This window comes from Acinonyx jubatus, chromosome C1, assembly GCF_027475565.1.
Source record: "Acinonyx jubatus isolate Ajub_Pintada_27869175 chromosome C1, VMU_Ajub_asm_v1.0, whole genome shotgun sequence".
Lineage (NCBI taxonomy): Eukaryota > Metazoa > Chordata > Mammalia > Carnivora > Felidae > Acinonyx > Acinonyx jubatus.
Genome location: NC_069381.1, coordinates 164708197 through 164726777, shown reverse-complemented (window position 1 = coordinate 164726777; position 18581 = coordinate 164708197). Strand labels below are relative to the sequence as shown.

The 18581-nt window shown below is 36.8% G+C and overlaps 1 protein-coding gene and 1 long non-coding RNA gene across 11 annotated transcripts in view; one reads left to right on the top strand and one right to left on the bottom strand.

Moving 5' to 3' along the window:
• ZNF385B (zinc finger protein 385B) overlaps positions 1-18581 on the top strand; it is a 313431-nt gene that overhangs the window by 233847 nt on the left and 61003 nt on the right. For 7 of the 10 annotated variants that reach the window (XM_027055373.2, XM_027055377.2, XM_027055375.2 and 4 more), the window contains one exon: positions 14945-14983. The exons of the other annotated variants lie outside the window; for them this stretch is intronic. In XM_027055373.2, coding sequence (XP_026911174.1) covers positions 14945-14983 — 39 coding nt within the window. The remainder of the gene's footprint in view (positions 1-14944; positions 14984-18581) is intronic. 10 annotated transcript variants of the gene reach the window in all.
• Positions 1760-18511, bottom strand: LOC113598163 (uncharacterized). Its single transcript, XR_003418767.2, has 4 exons — positions 18308-18511; positions 18123-18241; positions 6696-6765; positions 1760-1959 (listed from the first exon to the last, which is right to left on the bottom strand). It is a non-coding gene; the product is annotated as an uncharacterized LOC113598163 (long non-coding RNA).

Here is an 18581-nt window from a genome sequence, read left to right as displayed (position 1 = left end):
AAAGAGAATATGGTTGAATTTTTATTTTCATGATATGCTTAAAATATATTGAAGGATCCTATTCTTCTATATGTTCTAATGAAATGTATATTAGAATATGCCAAGTTGAAATTTTCCATGGTTACTGAAATTTACTTAAAGAGGGGGAGGGTGAAGGCCTGTTGCTGGACTTAGAAAAGTGAATAGCAACACCCTAGATCATTTGAAAAAAAAATGTTTATAGGAAATCTTTGAAATGTCGTATAAAACTAACAAAGATTTTGTACAAATATTTAAGCATAAATTCCTGCCTGGAAATTTTTACAACTCTATTCAATATGACAGAGAAAAATTATGTAAACATGACCTGGGAGGAAAAAAACTACATCGTGACCATCTATCTATACTATTGTCTCCCTCTTCAAACTACAAACATATCTTTTAAAAATTTAAGTCACGTCCTTTGCCCTATTCAAAAGTGTCAAGATTTACCTGTTAAAGACTTTGTGTTCAAAGCTCCCTTTACTCACTGTTGAAACCTCTTTAGAATATGTAGATATTATTTATATGGTATGTATACATGTATGTTTATATAATGTATGGTCATATGTCTTCTCTCTCCCTAAATAAATTATTTGTCTGTGGCATCTAGGAAAAGGCATTCATTCACAACCACTCACTAAATGTCTATGCATGCCAGTCATTGTGCTAAGAGTTACAGTGAATAAGACAGAAGCTGCTCACTGTCTGATAGACATTACTTCTTCCTCTTGTAAAATTCACCATAACATAATAGAGGATATTGTTGATAGTCAAGAGTCAATTCAGTTGATTAAGCTGCCAAGCAACATTAGATTAAGACCTTGATGGGCTCTTATGCAGTAAGGGAACACAAGGTTTCAGAAGCCTGTGAAAAGAGGCATCTATAGTCCCACCACGCTATGTCCTCTCACATGTCCCTTTCATTATCCCAGTCTCAACCTCACATGGCTCTGGGACCTCATCTTCAGTGCTAGGGTTTCAAGGATTATGTGTACTTGGAGGGCACATCAGATTTTCTGGCAAGACAGGTCTTCAGTTTTGGCGCTGTCCCAGCACAGCATTTTTCAAGAGTAGAGTCAACTTGGAAAAAGTGTCTATGTCAGGCCATCTTCTTAAAATAATTTATCTTATTCTTAACAAATCTCCAGTTAATTAAAAGGAGAAGAAACCAACAACAACCTTTTTCTTAGCTTCTCTCAGTGACCAAGTCTTTAAGTGCCAATGATAAAGTAGGGGAGCTTAATAAATATAAAAAAGTAGCAAAATATTATTGTACCAAACATTCCCTTCAGCCCAAAATGTTATTTCCAAATTGGTTGCTCTATAAACATTAATTGATGGTGGTGTTTTCTGGAAAACTTTTATCAAAAATTTGGGAATCCATCCAATAGCCAACAGACTGGGCTTTTTCTTTTTCTTTTCCTTTTTCCCTCCCCCCCCACCCCCCCCCCCCACCCCGCCTTCCATCTAGATTCTTGTATTCAGAATTAGGTCTTAAAACTCTTTGGGGGAAGGAAAAACATGTTTTGGAATATTCCAATCCCTTTACTTTTAGAACTGTCATTGAGGGTGCTAAAGATGAATTGGAGTGCTATTTAGCAATCTGTGAAGTTTCAACATCTTTGCGGAACCAAGTAGGAATCTTGGAAAAATATATTTTTCACAGATTTAGCTGTCAGTTTAGATGTTCTTACCTTCCTTTTTATGTTCTGATGCTTGAAAAAAGATTGGGAAAAACTTATATGAACAACACTTTATTTTCATGGAATTCTAGTATCAGAGGGCTTTAACATATTTTCAAGACATTCTAGATTAATTCTTCTAACATGCTCACATATAAAATAGGCTATATGTGTCATTGTTGCCCCCTTTTTGCAAAATGGAAGATTGAAGAATATAATCCAGGCTTCACATTTCTTCCAGTAGATAGCTCTGCCACTGAAAAGGGAAAAAAGCTAAATATTAGACAAGCAAGAGCTGGTCTCCACCCTGACATATTTTTAATTTAAATGTGTATCTTTCTAACAAGTTATTCATGTGGGACATATTTAAGTACCCAAAAAATCCTTGTGGCTCCTAAAGTCAGATTTAAAAAACTCTCATTTGATGTGTATTCTATTTATTTTATTTTTTAAGATTTTATTTTTAATCTCTACACTCAACATGGGGCTCAAATCCACAACCCCAGGATCAAGAGTCACATGCTCCACCAACTGAGCCAGCCAGGCACCCCTGCAAGTGTATTCTACTTAGAAGATAGACTTGTCTTGTCAGTCTCATACTTTTTTCTTACTGTGAATAGTTTCTACAGCCAAGTAATGATGTGAGTGTTGTAGTAGGACACATATCTGATCTCTTTCACAGGTTTATGGTTTATAATAATTAGAGGTGTACATTAAGTCTCCATTAATTATAAATATGTGTCTGGGTCTAATTTTTTTTTTATGTAGACATCAAACATTCATAGTATGTAAATTGATTCATTTTCATAATAATATAATCAAACCCCAAAAAACCTTCGTTTCCCAAAAATGAGCTGAAGCTATTAGAGGCTAAAATGATTAGTAACACCACTATTACATAGTGTATACTTAATTGTCAATTTTGAAGTACTTACCTTCTAAACAGGTGTTGGCATTCATTTAGTCAGTCACTCATTCATGTGTTATATCTCACCTCCTCCCCAAAGCCACCTGGAATGTTCTCTCTGATCTCAAAGAAGTAATTCTGTTTGCCTTGTTCCAAAGTAAATCTGTAGCTATTCTACCTGGTCTTGATGCTGCTTCATGCCACGTGGGGAAGCAGGAGGCAGAGTGAAGGACAGTGAGCTACTTCTTTGCACAGGGAAAGAGCATTGGACTGGGAGCCAGAACACTCATTCATATCTGGACTCATTCTCTTTGATCTGGAGAAAGTCACTTAGCTCCACTTTTCCTCATTTTAAAACCAGAGGTGATAATACCTTCCTAATCTATATCATATCATGAAAATTTAAGTTTAGTATGTTTATGGAGAGTTGAGGATATGACTGAATATTTAGAAAATTTCTGAAATTTAGTGTGACTCTGTGAAAAAATCAAAACTATACAACCTATTACCATATTATTTTTTAAGATTTTATTTTAAAGTAATCTCTACACCCAATGTGGGGCTCAAACTCACAACCCTGAGATCAAGAGTCACGTGCTGTAGGGACTAAGCCAGGCGGGCACCCCATTGTATCATCATATTATTTTTAACAATCTAAAATTCCATGAATATCAAATGAGATCATGTTTATGAAAGGACTCTTAAAATGGCAAAGCTCTATTCTTATAAATAATATTAATATTAATATTTCTATCCCTTTGATCTCATCTTCCTAGCCAATTACCTTAAACAAACCAAGCTATATTCATCACTGGGGCTGGCTTTGTGCGTTAGAGCAATCCTAATTAAGGTAGATGCTAAGGATATATACATGGCTAAGACCTGGTTCTTGAGTTTAAAACATTTACACTCAGCTTAAAAGAGTTGTGCTTGGTACTAAGCAAGTACTCAATTTACATTAGCTGAATGAGATAGTACTAGGGCATACTTAAAGATCAGAATCACCTGACTGCCTAAAAGCAATGAAGAGAGGCTATAGCCGAATTTGGAGGAGGGCTAGGGAGAAGGTATAGAGTGGAGGTGGGGAATAACCATACTGGTTTGGTTGCATTCCAGTTTGCCTGTTTACTTTCAATGATATTTAGACTTTAAAGGCTATGGATAAAGGTATTTTGAACCTGAGAGCTGTGCACTTAGGACACATTGTCATTGACTCCTAAAATGTAACAATGTTTTCTATTACATTTTTAAAATATGCTTGACTTCCCAACATAGAACCTTTATTCTCACATTATTCATTAAACGACTAGTAGTTAATGTAACAGTTTAAAAAAGATTTTAAACCCAGTCATAGAAGCCAACATACTAAATTATCCTTCATCTATTGATAATGGAAATTTATTCTAAAAATTATTTGGACTTCTGACAATTAGAGATCTCCATTGACTCTGTGTCCCCCCTTTTTCCTGAATTTCAATTGCCAGTCTATGAGAAGAACCCATTTAACCTGTGTTCTGAGCAGTGGCATCTAACTGTAAGTTTGATGCTTATTCAGAAAAGATTTTGTATTCTATCCCAAAATATTATAGACATTAAGAGTATGCACATATGTATGAAAAACATTTTTTTCTCAGAATACAACTATCAGCCCAAATAAAAAGTTAAAAATTTTATAAGCCAAGATAACCATAGCTAATAGTTAATAGGAACAGCAGAGAAATAAATCAATCTTCACACTTGTATGAGGAGAAAAAAGGCTCGAAACAGATATATTTTCAATCCATTGCTTCATAAAATAACATTCGAGAAAAACAGCCTATAGCCCATAGCTCATCCCTCCTTGTGCAATCAGACGCTCCATTGTCTTCAGAGGGAGACCTGCTGCCTCACAGGCCTGGCCCCTCTCATGGGTGAATAGCTTCTGAAGAAGCATTGTGACATCTGGATGTGGAGTTCTTTGAGGCTGCAGTTCTGGGGAGAACCATCATTTTGTTACAGAGCAAGAGTTCTATCTGAATTTCCTGGGAATCGGTCATCACAGGAAATTATCAGCAATTCATGGACTTTCCTTTTTGCGTTTGCTTCGGCCTCGAGGGTAATCACAAAAGATTATAGTCTCCATTTCAGCGTTCATATCACTGAAATATTCTTCTCTGCCGAGAGCATGATTGATTTCCAGAGGCCAGCTCTTAACCCCGAGCTTCAGGAGGCCGGTTGCACTGCAGTGGTTTGATAACTGCCAACAATTGTTCTTGTGATACTGTTTTGTTGTGAAGCAGAAATTTGGTGATTCCTGGATAATTACACAAACCCTTTTAAATCATGTGATATATCCACTTCTTGTGTTGTTAGGTATAGGTATTTGTTCCATTTGAGTAAAGATGTTAAAGGCTGGTGGAGACAAAAGGGTGAATAAAAATTTCAGGCGAGTGTTATGAAGGCTTTGATGTACCAAGCATCCTGATTGGCTGATTTTCAGAATGGAAAACAAAATAATTTAAAAATAGTTCTGAGAATCTTCATAAGGAGAAGATAGATTATAAACATAAATGGTTTTGGCTCCATAATGTGAAAACTTTTCATGAATGTTACTGAGGGATTCTGTATTTCACGACAACTTGTTATGTGGTGCATGTAGGTTTTTATCCATGGCTTGACTAGGAAATGTTGATGCAATATCCACGGCCAAAATATAAGCAAACTAGACACATTTTTACATGGTGATTTCATTTTCTGTATTCATTTTTCTCTTATATATGTTGCTTTATTCAGAATATATAGAGGCAGAAAAGGCTTTGTGTATATTTGAAACAAATCTAGTGGATAAGATAGCTTTGCCTAGAAGTGACTACATTTCCTTCCAAATTCAGAAGAAAAGGAAGACAGTTCAGTTCAGACTACTTTTAGTTTGAACTGTAGCTTCCTTGCAATACCTAAAAATGATTATAAATCAAATGGATAAATGTCAAATGTCAAGCTGTACCATTAATAGAGCATTATTCAATGAAGCAATTATCATCGCAGAGAACAGAGTAGGGCACAATATGGAAGCTCTTTATTTTACTTTACAAGTGTGGTATATTTTGTATAGTATAAATGCAGGGTTGGACCCCAAACCTTTTTTTGCTGAGAAGAGTTAATATGTATACACATTCATACAAAAAGGCAATAGCAAGATGAATATATGACATAAAATATTTTTGATGTCACCTGTCCAGAAAACCACTCCAGGACCACTTTCCTAATAAAAGCCCTAAAATGTTAAGTGTTATAAGATAAGCTTGCAAGGAAGAGGACCAGTAGAATCCACCTTGATGTAATCATGGAAATCTTGGATGGGAATCAGGAAACAAGAACAGATAAAATATAGGATGCTCAGTTGAAGTAAAATTTCAGCTAAACAACAAATTATTTTTAGTATAAGAATATCCTATGCAATGTTTGGCAATACATATATTCTTAAAAAAATTATTTGTTGGTTTTTTTTAAAGTTCTATTTACCTTTGAAAGGCAGGGAAGGGCAGGCAGAGAGCTGGACAGAGGATCTGACACAGGCTCTGTGCTGACAGCAGTGAGCTTGATGTGGGACTTGATCTCACAAATCGTGAGATGATGAGCTGAGCCAAAGTTGGACTCAAGAGACTGAGCCACCCAGGCACCCCCAAAAAACGATTTGTTGTTTATCTGAAACTCAACTTTGAGCACCTTATAATTTTATTTGCAAATCTGGCAATTGTAGCAAGAGATCTGGGTTCTGGTCTTGGCTGAAGAGGTTCAAGCAACTCACTAAAATTCTCCAAATCTTTTCTTATTTTCACGTGAGAAAGCTGGACTAAAGTCAGGCTGGTGGGTGTGGGGCCTGGCCTACCGGTTTTACCCAGCACGGTTTTCAGTGTTTATTGTATTGAATTTCCAGTTAGGATTCTACTTTGGGAGGGCGGGTGTTCTGGGGCTCAAACTAAAACAAATTAAAAAACAATTTGAAAATGTAGATGATCTCTGACATTTTACCACTGTGTAAGGAGAGTATGGCAGGGAGAGTAAGAGCCCGAGATGCCCAGGATTGGAGCATTGCAGCTTGTTACCTTGCATGGAGCCTTGTCAGTCTTCAACTGTCAGGTTTCTTCCTGGCGCAAGGGTTAGAAATGTGTTGTCCTGCATTTGGGGAAAAAACATTCCATTTCCACTTTGCTTTGCAGAATGAAGAATACATCCCAACACGCCTGGGTTTCTGATTTTGCACTTCTTCCTGACAAGTGGGGTTTTCTTTTCATCTTCTGCCTTTTTAATTTGTGTCACGGACCTGTTTTGCCTCAGCATTGGGATATATCTGATTAGTTACTGAACAGCTTTTCAAACTTAGCTTTGACAGAATGGTTTTGAGAGGATGTCAGTTAATGTATTTGGCTGCTTGGGAAGCGTATTGATTTTTAAATAAAAAATCTTGGGGCGTCTGGGTGGCTCAGTCGGTTAAGCAGCCGACTTCGGCTCAGGTCATGATCTCGAGGTCCGTGGGTTCGAGCCCCGCGTCGGGCTCTGTGCTGACAGCTCAGAGCCTGGAGCCTGTTTCAGATTCTGTGTCTCCCTCTTTCTCTGACCCTCCCCCATTCATGCTCTGTCTCTCTCTGTCTCAAAAATAAATAAACGTTAAAAAAATATGTAAAAAAAAAAGCTCATCACTTCCCTAGTCTCTTAGAAAGCCTTTGTAACATTTTTTTAGCCTGTTTACCAGAACACGGGCAAACATATTCTTACTTACTTATACATGGAGACTTACACTGCTAACTTTTAAAGCTACATTTGTAAGTATCAGCAAGTAGTCTTTAGTTACTTGTATGGCATTTTTTTTTCTCCTAAGATATGAAGAATTTTATTTTTTGAAAAGATATTTCTCAGATTTACTTTTGGCACTCAATTTTATGTTATAGCAGTTTAATCTGGAAGACAAAGTTTTGGAGGATATTTTCAAGTCACTATTTTAAAAACAAATGGAAAGGTCAAAAACAAAGTGCCTATCTTCTATCTCAGATATATTAGCCTATCCTTCCAAACTTCAGGACGGGATGTCTTTTTCCAATGTACTGTAGAATAATCGCTTCTCACGATCTGTCTTCAAATGAATCTCTATCTTTTTGAGTATTTTGCACATCTATTGAAAAGCTATTCTTCAGTCCATAATCCCAAAATATTCTATTTCTTTTTTTTTTATTTTTAAAATGTTTTAATTTATTTTTGACGGAGAGAGAGAGACAGAGACAGAGCATGAGTGGGGGAGGGGCAGAGAGAGACACAGAATCTGAAGCAGGCTCCGAGCTGTCAGCACAGAGCCCAAAGCGGGCTGACCTGAGCTGAAGTCAAAAGCTTAACTGACTGAGCCACCCAGGTGCCCCTCTATTTCCTTTTTTATTTTGCCGTGAGAAGAGACAACACTAAATGACACAGGAAACAACTGATTGATTTAGTTTAGATTCTCTTGGTGAATCCAGTTCCTGTTCCCATCACTCTGAATCATGTACTATAACTTTGTTAGTGTTGGGGGGGAGGGGGGGCAGGCAGGTAACATAGTTTATTATCAACTTTGCATATCTTAGGCTTTTTTTTTTAATTAATTTGTTTTGAGAGAGAGAGAGGAGGTTAGGGAGGGGCAGAGTGAGAGGAAGAGAGAGAATCCCAAGCGGGCTCAACACTCTCAGTGCAGAACCCAGTGTGGGGCTTGAACCCACAAAACGTGAGATCATGACCTGAGCCAAAATCAAGCGTTAGATGCTTGGGCGCCTGGGAGGCTCAGTTGGTTAAGCATCCGACTTCAGCTTGGGTCTTGATTTCACAGTTCATGAGTTTGAGCCCCGCCCGCATTGCACTCACTGCTGTCAGCAAAGGAACCCACTTTAGATCCTCTGTTCCCCTCTCTCACTGCCCCTCCCCAACTTAAGCTCACTGTCTCTCAAAAATAAATAAACTTAAAAAAAAAAGAGTTGGATGCTTTACCAAATGAGCCACCCAAGTGCCCCAAGCTGTTTTTGAAATTTGAATATTTATTGAGTTGCTATTGAGAAATAGAGATACTTTGAAGGTAGTAACTTTTTCACAGAAAAAAATATTAATAGCATTTATCATTTTCTTCTTTGCTATTAAAATTCATAGTAGAGCTAAATTTCATTTTTCTTAAAAATTTTCTAAATTTTCTTACATTCTGTCATAAGGGCATCTAACAATTTTGTAAGAATTTTTTTGTTATTTTATCTTTGACAGGCATTACAGATCTTTCATATCTGTATGCACCTACTGGCCAAAAAATATTTTAGTTACAGGAACATCAACTCTTAAAGATAATACAAAAAACTTTCAAGAACTTTCTTCACATCCTGATGGAAAAACACCTCTGCTAATGGTTTCCAGTCACATGGAAACATTTGCTTATTTAAGAATGGAAACAAAGAAAAGCGCTGGGTTTTCTTAGGAGATGTAATTCAGCTCATTACCTTAATGCTTTTTCCCTGCATTGAAAAGGAGCAGTTACTATTGGAGTTGAGGGTGGTCTGGGCATTACATTAACCAATTAGACATTTCCAAATGCATTGTTTAACCTGAATATGGGTAATGTGCAATAGAATGTTTTAGTTTACTTATCTATTGTTTGAATAGGAACATCAACACCCAAAACGTTGCATATGTGTGTCCATGCAATGAGGTCTGAGAGAACCTTCAGTTAAGTCTCATACCCATTGCAGACATAAATTGAAAGTCTTATTTGTTAAACTGAACTTTTTGAAATGCTCTTTGATGTGGCTTCTTAAATTACTCAGCGGCATAACTACAGCTTTGCTGCATCACCCTTAATCCCTGGCAGCATGGAAAATCACCAGGCATGTGGAGCCGCCAGGAAAATGGAACATTTTACATTTGTACTGACCACATTGGTTTCATACAAGGATGAACTGTCAAAATTAGACGTGCGGCTTCCGTAGGGTACCCAGGTCTAAGCTTGCAGCATCTCCCACTAACAAAATAACTACTGTCTAAAAAAGAACTTAAAATGTATTCCTTCTACTCAGAATAATTTTAAAATTATCTGTCAAAGGTATTAAACTGGTTTTCCACTAAAGAGAGGGAAGTGGTGAAATCACCCATTCATTTGCTTTTAGTTTTTGCTTTTACCATTTAGTAACTCCTTAAAGTTCTAAGAGTGTTAAAATGAAAAATATTTTGTATTATTTTAGAGAGGGAGCACATGTGCACAAATGGGGGAAAGAGGCAGAGGGAGAGAGAGAGAGAGAGGGAGAGGGAGGGAGGGAGAGGGAGAGAGAGAGAGAGAGAGAGAGAGAGAGAGAGAGAGAGAGAGAGAAGAGAGAGAGAATCTTAAGCAGGCTCCACTCTCAGCATGGAGCTGAACTCAGGGCTCAACCCCATGACCCTGGTATCATGACCTGAACCGAAATCAAGAGTTAGTTGTACAACCGACCGAGCCACCTGGGCTCCTCAAAAAAACATTTTCTTGTAATATCTTCATAACTGTTAGATCGTGGACCAAATATGTACTTACCTAAAAAACACAAGAAGTAACATACTCATTTTGCTATTTGCTAAGTACCAGGCCAACTGCACTGCACAGAAACCCACTAGGAAGGTTTCCAGGTGAGAGGCCCCTAGCACTTAGCCCTCATCTTTAGAGAGCTTCCAAAATGCAGATCACTGTAGTTTCCCTTTCCCTTGGGAAATGATGATGAGCGTAGTGGCTCTGACAACCAGCTGTTATCTTGGTACTTGGTAGTTAAAGGACATCCTCTGCAGAAATCTTACAGACCACTTTGAAAGCTGAAGAACATGCCCCTTACTTTTACCAGGTGTATGATTCTGAATTCTGTATCAACTTCCCTAAATCATGGAGTAATGTCATTATTTTTACATATTTGGTATGGATTTATATGTAAAAGTATCAATCATAGTTGTATCAAGACAACCAAAATGTTTTTAGGAATTATCTGTGGTATAATATTGTGGGGTTTTTTTTCCCATTCCCCTATCTGATTTTTTTAAGGTACTTGAAACACTCTGATAATACCTTACTTATCACTTTAGATATATGGGTCTGTTCACCTACAACATTGTATTTTTGAAGCCTTGCCTTCATTGTTTGTCCAATTCCTAAAACAGTGCATGATAGCCAAGTAATCAACCTTTGTTAAATCAATGAGTTTTCAAGAAAAGATAGTGTTTGTGCAAATTGCAAACCATGCATTTATAAAAGTATGATGTGTTAGAAAAGGAGCAAAAAGTCCCAAGGACTGTCTAGGTTGATATGAAACACTTAACCTCTAAAAATGTTGCCCCTTATACTATCAGAGTGATCTTGAATTTTATTTAGGAAGAAATCTTGAAATTTATTAAGGCAGAAACACAAATCTCTTAGCATTCTACATTTGTTTTTATTCATCCAAAAATAAAACTAAGTTGGAATTTCTCCAAAACACTCCTGGAAAATGCAGTTTAATTTTTCTTTCCAAATAGATCTTCAAAATAGATCACAGGGTACTTTTGCTTACTCAGTCATCCTTACTGTCACTGAAATATACAATCTTGCTTGATGAATCCCAGAGCTTTTCAAAGAGGGTCTGACAATATGGAATTTCAATGAAAGATGTCAAGCTTTCTAAATTAATTTAAACAAAAAAGGGGAGGTGGATGAAATTCTAATCTGTGCTCTACTCTGATTGGTTGCTTCAAATCTCTGGGCCGACTCCACTCATATTTTCTATACAGAATAATACTGGCCACCATTAGGGAGACCCTAGAAAGGGATCCTGGGATTCCATTTCATTTCTGCACAGTCACGTACCTCAAAATACTTAGCAGTCTACAATATTTGATAAAGAAGTAGTAATAGCCGTAATAGGAATAGCTTTATTGAGACTAAGACTAAGATATAATGTGGCCCATAATTTTCTTAGGTGTGTGTTGTGTTACTTTAGACTTTATACCAGTTCTGAATGACTGCTTAACTTTCCAGTAGAGGAATGGTATCCCATTGTAGTGGGGACACAATGGATTTGGTTTGCAAGGCACAGCCAATGTGTGGTTTCAGCAAAAAGCTGGGGATATGTGGGGGAAGCACCTTTCCAGACATACCACTCCTGGTTGAATCAACAGTCTGTGGAGAGAGTGGCACGCCATTTGTCTTCCTTTCAGTGACAATGACGGCATCCACGTGGACCCCTCTCAGGGTGCTCTGGGTAGGAGAAGCAGTGTCAGTATGGCAAGTCTCTGCACTTACACATTCCAGATGCAAAAATGCAGGTCTCATGGTAGCATGCAATTCCAGTGCGATGTTCCATGTGGTTTACTTTTATTGAGCTTTCTGATTTGAAATCCCAAACAGTACAAAGCTGTGGTGGTTGTGCGAATGTTGCCAATGATATGCACTTGTTTCTATTTCTTGATCTTTGAGAGAAGAAATGTGTCTTTGTGATTGTTGTGTCCGTTTTGTTTCTATTTAAGTTTTCAAGGATTTTAAAAAAGTAAAACAATAATAGTAAGGCATGTGGTCAGAGTATCCAAATATAAAAGGCAAAACCTTTTTTGAAGGAACTGCAGAGGAGTATTACTCTTCAGTGATGTAGCCATCACTTTTAAATGTGTCACTTCATTATATTTGACATTTTAATGAGCCCCTATTGTCACATTCTTTTCCATAAATCTGAATTTTAAAAAGGAAGGGATGAAAAACTGTCATTCTTTCTGTACTATTGTAATTTGATAATATTGCCCTTAAAAAAATGATGCTTTGCCAACCTTCCAGAAAGTCCTACATCACAGGGTTTAGTAGTTGAGGTCCTCTGGGCAGTAAATCAAGGGCAGGTATAAATGATGACCATCCCCTGCTGTGTGTAATCTCTGAGTGTTCCCTCTAAGTATTTTTTTCTGGGTGCAAGTCCAATGGTTACAATGGGGAAGGAGGACAGGACACCCCCAATTTTTACATATGGCTGTCCTGAAGTTACAGAAGAAGAAATGGGCTTATTCTAAGAGTGACAAAAATGGATCAGAAACAGGAAAACCCAGACTTCCCTCGTCAGGAAACTTACTTAAGCATCAAGAAGGCCTTCTGTGTAGCTGGAGTAGACAACCGCCTTCCAGGCTGCAGAAGAAACACTCACCCTTGCTTCAAATCTCCCACCCATCAGCAGCACCACCCACGCTGCCTGTCATCCCTGCTCCGTGTTCCATTAGCGGGGAGCAGCGTGGGAGAGACTCCTGCCTGAGTTTGAATCCTGGCTTCAGACCTTTGGACTCAGGGGTGACAAGCTATTAAATCTCTCAAAGCCTCAGATTCCTCATTTGTAAAGGAGAATGATAATTGTATCTGCCTTGTGCGATGGTGGAGACTGCACAAAATAATCCCTTTGGGTAATTCCTGGCGCGTGGTAAGAGCTCTATAAATCTAAGCTGCTCTTATTATGATGTTTATTGTTGTTATTCCACAGCTAAAAAAGGAAATGAAAGGAAAACACCCCTAGGAGGGTAACGCATTGACATCACTGTTAAAGGGAGGATCCTGGATGCTTAAAATGTGAGAAAATCAGAAAAGGGAGAAAAGAAACCCAAAGTAGGGGTGGAGCAAAGAAAATAGACTTTTATGTACCTTCTCATGCCTCACTATTTTGCTTAACAGTCACTTCTTTTTCCAGTCCCAGTTTATACTGTTGGGTTTTTATTTTTGTTTTTTTCATGTTTTAATTTTTATGATTATAAATATGTCCTTATGTTGGACTCATCCTACCCTATCTAGTCTGGAACAATATCTGACGTATTAGGCCTGCAGAAATGTTTGTTGGATGACTGATTTTTATTTTTGTCTATTTTTTTATGTTTATTTTTATCTATTTCGAGAGAGAGATAAGGAACAATCAGGGGAGGGGCAGCGAGAGAGGGAGACAGAACCCCAAGCAGGCTCTGTGCTGTCAACATAGAACCCAGTGCTGGGCTCAAACTCACAAGCCATGAGATCATGACCTGAGCCAAAACCAAGAGTCAGTTGCTTAAGTGACGGAGCCACCCAGGTGCCCCTGGATGACTGATTTTTTTATTTTAAAAGTCAGGGATGCCTGACTGACTCAGTCAGTGGAGCATCTGACTCTTGATCTCAGGGTCATCAGGTTGAGCCCCACGTTGGGTAGTTGGGTGTGGAGATTACTTTAAAAAATAAAATCTTTAAAATAAATAAAATAAATACATTTTAAAAGTAAAAAAACCAGTTTATACTTCCATTTAATAGAAAAACTAGTATTGCCTGTTCTATTGTACAAAAAGTGCTTACCAAATGCCTTTCAGAACATTGGTTAAAATAGATGGCTAAGTTTCAGATGAAATTTTTCCATCTTTGAGAATAGTACAGATACCTGGCCACTTAATCACACTGAAGAAAACCTTGTTAAAAAAATAAATAAAAAGAAAAAAAAGAACACCTTGTACAATCCTTGAGCAGTCTGTTTTGCTTTTTAATTGGGTGGTGCTCAGTTTATCCTAACACCCAGACCCACTTGATGGCTAGTGCAATCATTTTAAGACTCTTCCAAGAATATAAATCAAATTTCAGGCCTTGTGAAAATTGTTGAGATAGTAGGGAAGTTTGTATTTCTCTGTTCTTTGCCAAAAGTTCCCGCTAGCAAAATTACCTACAATCTAAATATCATTGAGAACGAAGCCATTTGATGATGTAGCCCCTCCATTCAATTCTCTCTCCACCCATAGTGTTCCTCCTGCCTTTAGTGAGGTACTGCTGTGTTTCTTTTCCCTGAGGCTAAGTTTTATTTGCAGCTGAATATTTTTGTGTCATAGCCTACACTGTGAAGACATGTATTACTTTGTGCTATGCTCAATGAAAATAGTACTTTTTAAAAATTAATAGAGATTTATGGTTCCATAATCCTGGTAAATACATCAAAGATACCTGTTTGCTCTTATTCTGATATTGAAAATATAAAAGATGGTGTGATAAGGCCAGCTTCATTAATTCATTTATAAGTACTGTAATATAATAGTTCATTTGTCCACACATAGCCTCCAATTATCTCCTCAATTCCTGGTAATAGCCACAACCCCATCTTTCATTTTTATTACCTACCAGTTAATTGCACTAATAGGTTTAGCTTTTCGTTTCTACATGATTTTCATTAAGAAAAGTGGCAAGTGTTAACTCTTGCTGCTTTTTAGTTAGTAAGCATTTCAGGCTTTTTAATCAGAGATGAGCAAAGAAAATAAATTTTCAGAATTTCATGAAAATGTGCTTGCTAGCCTCAAAATTCCAGATGACTACTTCTAACTTTTACTTTTTTAGAAAAGAAGAGGCTTATTTGGAACCAATAAATTCTGCCAGGTAAGGAATATTGGAAGCTAGAGCTATGTGGAATTTTTTTCCTTAAAAAAAAAAACAAAACCTTCTTTAGCATAGTGTACAAAGAATCACAATTTTCTCAATCCATATACAGCTTTCTTGTGCAATATAAATGAACATGAGCTAACTTAATATGAATATTTAACAAACTATTTGTTCATTTTAAAGTAATATAAATATTTTAATAGAGATGTTTGAAAACACTTGTTTATTTTGAATAATCAAATGTCTATGAGAAAGCCAATTGATGTTTGAAAGAAAATTCATACTCTCATTTAATTGTAATATCTCCAATAATTTTCCTGAGTATTTTACATATGAGATCATTATGATACATATATATACTTTTGACTATACTAAACTGACCGCTTGCATCTATCACATTTTAGGATTTATGAGAATGTTTTATTCACCCTGATGTTTTATTCATCCTGAAAACTGGGAATTGAATAAAAGAATTACCACTAATTTAGTTATCCATATCTCATTGTAATTACAGAGAACTGACATGCATTCGTGGAAGAAAAAAAATATGTTAGTATAAATTAACATCATAGTTATTATTTTCATCTAACTTGTAGAGTGTTACAGAAATGCTAAGAAAAGAATTCAGGATTTTATCACTTAATACTTTTAAGAATAGAGGGAAAGATCAGAAAACCTTCTCTCTGTTATTCCATGTCTGAATCCCACTGAAATGACTCTGGTACTTGTAGCTCTTGTGTCTGGTGGCAGATACTCAAAATCAGCAAGATAGTATCTGTTTCAAGGTATCAGCTGAGTTGGCAAGTGAAGAATCTTTTTTAGACAATTTAAAGTTTTTTTCAAACTGAATTGTGTTCCCCAAAATGACATTTGAATAAGAAATATAGAGGGGTGCCTGGGTGGCTCAGTCAGTTAAGTGGTCAACCCTTGATTTCGGTTCAGGTCATGATCTCACAGTTCGAGAGATAGAGCCCCACGTTGAGCTCAGCACGGGACCTGCTTGGGATTCTCTCTCCCTCTCTCCCTGCCCCTCCCCTGCTCACACACTCTCTCTCATAATGAATAAAAATTTAAAAAACAAACAAACAAACATAGAATTCTGTGATAAACAGCAGAGGAAGACAAAAGAGATTTAGACGGGGGAGGAGGGAAGGGGAGAAAGAGGGAGGAAGGAGAAAGGGGACAAGGGGAGAAGGGGGGAGGGGGAAAAGGGAGTGAAGGGAAGGGGGGAAAGGGTGGGGAGTGAATCTTTTCCCAAAATCTGTGTAAAAAAATATAGAGAATCAAATGGAAAATAGAGAAAATCTGTTCCAAGTGAGAAACATAGGGGATAAAATTTTTACAGGGTTAGTGGTAAGTTGTGCAAAGGATAAAAGGCAGCAAGAGTTAAGGACAGGTGGCAAGTAATGGGATAAAAGGGCTGTGTGTTCATTTAGTTGATTTTATGAAGATGAGTAGGATTATGTGTATAAAGTAGAGAAGTCAATTCTGGTAAGCATTTCTTGAAGGAACCTCCTTAGTTTATTCTTCAGAGAACAGATGGCTGGGAACCTGCCTGCCTTTGTATCTGGGGTGCTCATCCACAATTCACCTTTTAGGATAGATTGCTCCCAGCCTTGGGAACACTAGAGGATATTTTCAGGCTGATGTGTTGCCGATGTGAGATTTAAGTAGAATAAAGTTGTACTAGGAGCTATTTGAAAAGTTATATTGGCAGCTAACAATTTCAAAATTTTAAAAGGAATGTTTATATTCAAGGGTCATGTTGGAGCTATCAGCTACCTACTGATGGGACTAGGTTATTTTAGATGTGTCTTTTGTCTTTGTTTCTATATGGTGGTATGGGAGTCACGGGAATATATGCATTTATTTTAGATAATGAAAGTTTTCATTTTTAATGTTAATTTTCTTTTTTTAATGTAAGAAGGAATACATTAAAGCTATGATTTCATGAATATTGTGGCTATGTTGTCAAACAGTCAATTTTATTTTGATTTAAAGAAAAAATAAGTAAATAATAATAGCATAATATATGAATATGGCAAGAATAATGAAAGCAGCATGCAGAAAACTGGTGTTTGGGAAAAATTCATATAGTTTTATCCCATGTAGTTCACACAGAGCCAGTATTTTTCAGACTCTAAGAAGAGATAACATCAATAAATTGCTCTTATTTTTAAACTTTGCAAAACAATGTACTATTTTTCATCCTGCCATTATAGTTAGGCTATTTTATTTTTAAGCCTGTTCAAACTGATTTGCCATCTCTAGTAACAATCAGAAAATATAGTTTCAGGGCACTTGGGTAGCTCAGTTGGTTGAGCATCTGACTTCAGCTCAGGTCATGATCTCATGGTTCATGAGTTCGAGCCCTGCGTTGGGCTCTGTGCTGTCAGTGCAGAACCCACTTTGGATTCTCTGCCCCCCCTCTGCCCCTCCCCCACTCATGCTCTCTCTCTTTCTCAAAAATGAATAAACATTTATTTTTTTAAAAGTATAGTTTCATGTTTTACAAGGGGATGAATGAGGCTTAAGTGTATGCATTTGTGAATAACCTAAAAAATGAACTACAGTTCTATTTTCTGAACTTTTGAGATTTTCTTTACCTGTGGAAGGTTTTTTTTTCTCATTAAGTATACTTAATACATCAGTTATGACCTTGAACGAAAGAAATCTCCAGATTTTCCAGTAATGATATTTTACATTTAGTAGTTAATTGTAATACTCTTAACAATTTTTCTTTTTTATGTTTTAAATTATCACACATAAAATTGACTTTTTAGGGGTGCATGTAGTTCTATAAATTTTAACACATGTAAACTCGTGTAACCACGACTACAGTCAGGATATAGAATAGTTCTGTCACTCCAGAACATTCCCCTGTTCAAATTTTTGTTCTGTATAGTGGGAATACATTGTCCTGTCATGCCCCTAAAACTCTTAGCAAAAATAGGCTACTTTACTATTCAGTAATTCTGTAATCCACCCTCTTTTCTAATGTACTTAAGTTCTTCTAATTGCTAATTTTGTACTTTGTTGATTTATATTCCTGATCAGGGATGGTATTCATTTCTCCTCTCTACCAAATATCATCAACTAATCCAATCCTAAACTCAAACCTCAGGAGATTTCCTACCTGATGGTGTCAGTGGATCTGTCCTTACTCGCATTACATCGGTTTATAAGTAATGCTTTGTTCATCATCCGCATTGTTTTTTGAACTGCCAGTTGTCTGATGTTAATGCTGGAGATTATCTGGAGTACACAAGAGAATCACCACTCTGTCTCTCTTTTTATAGGCTCTACAAATAGTGTTCTTACATTTTCCCAGTATTTTAATGGCTTTATGCCATACTTTGTCTATTGTTGAGTACTTTCATCACCATGAGTTTCTTTGAATATGTATGGAACATGCAAACCAAAGGAAGGAAAGTCACAGGTTATAAGTCAAAACTTTACTTGATCAGTAATTAAACAAAGGTTGCATGTTAACCAATCTGCTTTGGGTATTTGAGTGTACAATTGTGACATGCATTTCAAGTAGGATGATGTCAATCTATAGCACATAAAACATATTATTTTAACATAAAGATCA